General features: G+C 32.8%; 2 protein-coding genes across 2 annotated transcripts; one reads left to right on the forward strand and one right to left on the reverse strand.

Moving 5' to 3' along the window:
• Positions 1-2,152: 2,152 nt before the first annotated feature.
• On the forward strand, positions 2,153-2,882 carry LOC131039116 (citrate-binding protein-like). Its single transcript, XM_057971770.2, has 2 exons — positions 2,153-2,413; positions 2,502-2,882. Exons 1-2 carry the CDS (start codon positions 2,153-2,155, stop codon positions 2,880-2,882), a joined length of 642 nt encoding a protein of 213 aa, XP_057827753.2.
• Positions 2,883-3,508: 626 nt separating this feature from the next.
• Positions 3,509-4,237, reverse strand: LOC131039117 (citrate-binding protein-like). Its single transcript, XM_057971771.1, has 3 exons — positions 4,165-4,237; positions 3,989-4,047; positions 3,509-3,889 (listed from the first exon to the last, which is right to left on the reverse strand). Exons 1-3 carry the CDS (start codon positions 4,235-4,237, stop codon positions 3,509-3,511), a joined length of 513 nt encoding a protein of 170 aa, XP_057827754.1.
• Between the last annotated feature and the right edge of the window lie 1,160 nt (positions 4,238-5,397).

A 5,397-nucleotide genomic window follows, 5' to 3' on the forward strand; every position in this document is an offset into this window, starting at 1 on the left:
TTATCAAGAACAATCTGAAAGCCCTAGTATTATGACGATACCAATAATTGTGGTGAGTGGCTTTACACATGTGATAAGACCGCATCATTAAAATTCATCCGTTGAGAATCCACAAGACCTGCAACGTCCTTTCGTGCCAATTCACACAATTGCATTGGGAATGTTTCCCCTTCCCTCAATTGTTTGATTTTCTCATAATCCACACCCAAGTTAGCCACATGGTCTGTAAGCTGATTGGCTTCCCGAAAAACATGCATGATTCAAACTTCATCCAACTTGGAAATTATGTCAAGGCAATCCTGGATTAGGTGTTTGATTGTCTAGCTAGGCTTTGTATGATTAGTTAGACAATTAATAATGTTCAGGGGGTCACTTTCAAGCCATACCTTTTTTATGATCTCCTTGGAAAGCAAGTTGGAGCCCAAGGTAAGTTGCATTTGCCTGAACAAAGTGGTTTGTCTGAGTACCTAGTGGGAGTAGCACTATTGAGACAAGCCTACCATTGTAATCACGAGAAAGTCCCCCACAACCTGCCAACCTAGGATTTCCTTTAGCCACCCCGTTTATTTTTCTCATGTTTTTGTGCTTTGAATAAGTTATTTATTATCCCACACAAATTTTGTTCTTATTGTTATTAATTTTAAACACTAATTTAATCTATTACTCCCTATTGGTAAATAGACATAGTAATTCCTTTATTATATACCTTTTATATTAGGCTATACAATTTAAATAGGCCTTTTTGAATCCAAATTGTATCTACTCTATGGTGCATAAATACCTTCAACATTACAAAAGATTAGGTTTAAATAAACCTACATGTAATCCTTACATTCATAGATAGATCATTTTTATGATTTCATGAAATCCAAAAGTATATATACGCAACTTCATATCCCTTAGAAGTAATCTCTAATGTCATCCACTATATATACATCCAATATCTAAAAATATAATAGCAATGCAGTTATTTGTTCTACCATTAATAATTAGTGATATATCTAACTATTTTGTTTCCAATATCAAACAACCCATTATAAATTAATGTGTTATGATCTTTCTTTTCCTTTGATAGACATCATTGTTTATCTAGATTGATTATTAATTAATTATCTTGCATGCATATATACAAATATAAATACATATTCCAAGATACTTTTTACTTTCACATTGAATAATGTTTTGTTGTGACAATCTATCTTTTTAGAAGTTTGTTTTTCAAATTGAAACATTTAGTAGTTGTAAATAGATAATTTAAGAAGTGATAAAACATTTAAATCTTTGGCTATTCTTTTAAATACTATTATAGAATTGTGATTGAAAAAATCTTATGACATACAGTAAGGGTCCAACTTTGTACAAATTTATTCCATTTGTCAAAACATAAATGTATCAAGAAAATCTCTTAAAAATATATATAAATTATACAAGAAACAATGTTGTTATGTAAATTTCACCATTACAATTATATAAATTTAAACTGGACTATGATAATAAAATATAATGAATGAGTCAAAATCTAAATAATTATTAGTAAACTATTGTAGTTGTCACTGATTATAATTTTATAACTAATATATCATTCTATTTGCTAATTCTTTAAAGTATTTCATATAATATTATGACAAAATGATGCTAAATAAAAAAATTTAAATTTTATATAGATTATACCTTCATTATTATTGTGGTCCTATGGTTTCATTTCATATATTATTTTAGTTTTATATTTCTAAAATTTAAATAAAATTCCCCAACATTTATATTACTTATCTTACTTCAAAGATTATGGTTTTATTTTATGTCAAACAAGAGAATCCAAGGAAGAAAATGTGAAACAAAAGAATCCAAATTTTATGTATTTTAAGATTATTATAAGAAGACATTGAAAAAGAAAATCAACTATTGAATCGCCAGAATTGTTTATTGTGTCGATAATATTTTGCTACAATTGATAGATCGTGACAGAAATATTAATCTTACCTAGATCAATGATTTCCACAGCGACGGATACCTCAACTTAACTTCACCAGTTTGCGACCCCAACACGTACTTGAAAATTTCAGAACTACAATTCAATGTGTTCTCTCAATAAATAAGCAGAGGATTCCATGTAGTAGATACACTTTCTGCTTCCAATCCTTGAAATTTCTTAATGGCCAGGATGTTTGCTCTCTTGTGTGGGCTTCTGATTTGGATGGGAAGTGAAAATGCACAGACAACTGGGTCACCAACTGATGGTTTTACTCAGCAGACATTAACTGACTCAAATATTGTGATGCAAAAACCATATGATAAAAATCTCTCGGATCGCTACAGCTTCGTTGATGGCGTCCATGACATGTGGGTTTACAGCAATGACAAACCTCATAATCTCACCAGCAACACCAGGCCCAGGACAGAAATACGCATCACGGTTAGCGATTCATTCTTAATCTATAGTCTTCCTCTGAAATTTATATATATGTTATAGTGTTTGTTTAAGTTAAGGTGGTGTGTTGCAGGGAAAGGACTATAAAACTGGGGTGTGGCAATTCGAGGGTGAGGGATATGTTCCACGAGGGACGAATGGAGTATGCGTGATGCAGATTCATGGTTATTTGGGGCCCGCCACTGTGATAATGTTAGATGCTGTGAATGGAGATCTAAAGCGATACCATGCCGATGTAGTGTCACCTGATATTTTTGATCGGTGGTTTCATCTGAATGTTATTCATGATACAGATCAGAGGATAGCGACTGTATTTGTAGATGGGGAGGAGAGGATAGCGGTAAATGTGACAGGGGGTGATAGCTATTATTTTAAGTGTGGAGTCTACGCACAGATTGATGCTTCATTTTGTATGGAATCTCGTTGGAGAAATATCAAACTATGGAGCAAATAGATTAAGGCTGTGGTGGTTTTTGATTGTTGGCAGTATAGCTCGTTTGGAGTATGCTGTGTTGCGTATAATAAAATTTGAGTATTACTCCATTGTGAGGAATTTCAAATAAGATGAACACGTTATTTCTCAGATAATTACAGCTTTTGATTCAGATAATTTTAGCATATAAAAGCTATGCTATGTGTCAAAGGATTATGGGTAACTGGAAGATGAGGTTGAGGATGTCTATTGAAGAAGATTTTAACAGAGTTCAAAATAAGAAAATTATATGTTAAAATAACTTGTTGGTGCAATTTTCTTCTATCTTAGATATCAAAGTGAAGGAGAAGGGAAAAAATTTAAGATGATTGACTATTTCTCTACTTCACCCAATTTATGGGTTGTTCATATAGTTTATGCGTCATGTCTTATAGTTACTATAGATTTGTAGCAGGGTTGGGGGCTTATATTTATAATTATAATGAGAAAACAAACCATAACGACTCCAGAACACTCACGGATGAGGTGAGAAAGCAATAGATTTGTAGCAGGGTTGGGGGCTTCTATTTATAATTATTATTATTACAGACAACATGCCATAATCTAGATATCTATCGCCAACAATACGGTAGTCTTACAACGATACATCATTTGGTCCAGAGTCTGATATTTTTCCAACGAGACTCCATGCATGATGAAGCGTTTACATTAGTGTACACTCCACACTTAAAATAATGCTTGGCGCGACCTCTGTCATCAGCTACTACCTTTTCCTTCCCACCCACAAACACATACACTTTCCCTTCATCTGCATTGTGGATAACGTTGAGATGAATCCAGCGATCATAAATATCAGACGCCACCACTTGGTCATTGTAATGCCTAAGATTTCCATTGGAAACCAGCAGCATCATCGACGTGGAATGTTGAACACCGCCGAAAACTTGCATGACGCACACTCCCGACGTTCCTTGTTGTACATATATATCCCCCTCGACCTGCCACACTCCCTCTGTATAGTCATATCCCTGCACCATAATAACATCCCCGCAATTTAAACAGACATACAACGTCTTTGCACTGCTGATACAAAATTTAAAGAAAAATGATTGATACAAGTTTTTTACCTGTATGCGGATTTCTGTCCTAGGGCCAGTCTTGCTCTGAGGAGTGTGGGGTTTGTCGTCTTTGAAGACCCACATGGAATGAACGCCATGAATGAAGCTTTAACGCTCGTATTCCTCCTTGTCATATGGTTTTTGTATCACAAAATTTGTGTCATTCAAAACCAGTTCGGTAAAACCTTGAGTTGGATCTGCATATGCACTTGCAATCCAAATCAGAATCCCACCCAAAATCCCTAACATGCTCGCCATTGATAATTCTGAGGTTGCAGCTCAAATGTCTGTCTACTACACGCAACCCTCACCGAATTTATGGTCATAAGAATACTAAAAAACATCATACGTGATCCCTAAGTTTTGTATATTTTAGTGCTTTCAAATATGCTTTGAGACTGGTTAAACGGCCGACTGACATAAATAAAAAATTAACGAGGAATTCGTTCATGATGAAGAAGACGTTGAACATTTACAGAGAAGAGAGACTATTCTCTATCCATTTCATTTGTATTTTTAATGGATATCTGAGATCATACTTGTAATCAAAGCTATAATTGTTTTTACATTTTCTTCAAAATAAATAGAGAGCAGTTGGATTTGTCGTCTATTTCTTGGAATGTATCAATTGTAGGGTAATGTTATCACAGAGTGACCATTGAGTTGGTCTGAGTCATTTTATAGACTTAGTCAAGAGTCGTATTGATTGAAATCCTCACCCTTGTCATTTATACATTATTTTGTTTCTGAAAGTTGCGATTGGTGATTATTAGTGTATGTCAAAGGTAAGAATATTAATATATTTATTAGGTATAACTTTTATATTTATTTAGTTAATAACTATATAGAAATAAAGAATTGGTTAATAATTTTCTAATTTATAAATAGTTTTCTTGTTTAATAATTTAAAAAATATTATTTATGTATTTTTTCTATTAATTAATGTTGTAAATATTCAATGGAATTATATTTTAAATTAATTATATATTTAATATTTAAATTTTTTGTGATAAAAATTCAAGATTGAGGAATATATTTCAAACTTACCTTCACAATATGAAAGTGTCTAAGTAGTAGTTGAAAATATCAATGATAATGGATAGAATTAAGGCACATCTTAGTGACTAGGACACATAAAAAATGTTCCTTCATCCCAAAAATATAATGTTAACCTCCTTTTATAAATATTGAAAGCCCTAGTGTGAAGTTTTAGGTTTCTAATTTATTCCTTTGTAAATAAATCTACAATTTTTTCCATCATTATTTCCCTATACACTTGCTTCTTTTGTCACCTATTTTCTCCATGGGTCCAACTAACTCCTTACAATCTAAACACCTCCTCTTTCCTTTCCCACTTCTAGAAGAGAAGGCCATGTTTTAAGAGGTTGAGGCTAAAATTGCATATAATTGATTAATGC

This window comes from Cryptomeria japonica, chromosome 10, assembly GCF_030272615.1.
Source record: "Cryptomeria japonica chromosome 10, Sugi_1.0, whole genome shotgun sequence".
In the NCBI taxonomy this organism is placed as follows: Eukaryota; Viridiplantae; Streptophyta; class Pinopsida; order Cupressales; family Cupressaceae; genus Cryptomeria; species Cryptomeria japonica.

What these genes read in the sequence shown, in the direction of transcription:
- LOC131039117 (XM_057971771.1), bottom strand. Translation starts at nt 4,237, where the DNA reads ATGGCGAGCATGTTAGGGATTTTGGGTGGGATTCTGATTTGGATTGCA. An exon ending in ATATGCAGATCCAACTCAAG is followed by an intron (nt 4,048 to 4,164) that starts GTTTTACCGAAC and finishes GGGTCTTCAAAG; the next exon opens with ACGACAAACCCCACACTCCT. An exon ending in GGACAGAAATCCGCATACAG is followed by an intron (nt 3,890 to 3,988) that starts GTAAAAAACTTG and finishes ATTATGGTGCAG; the next exon opens with GGATATGACTATACAGAGGG.
- LOC131039116 (XM_057971770.2), top strand. Translation starts at nt 2,153, where the DNA reads ATGGCCAGGATGTTTGCTCTCTTGTGTGGGCTTCTGATTTGGATGGGA. An exon ending in GGACAGAAATACGCATCACG is followed by an intron (nt 2,414 to 2,501) that starts GTTAGCGATTCA and finishes GGTGTGTTGCAG; the next exon opens with GGAAAGGACTATAAAACTGG.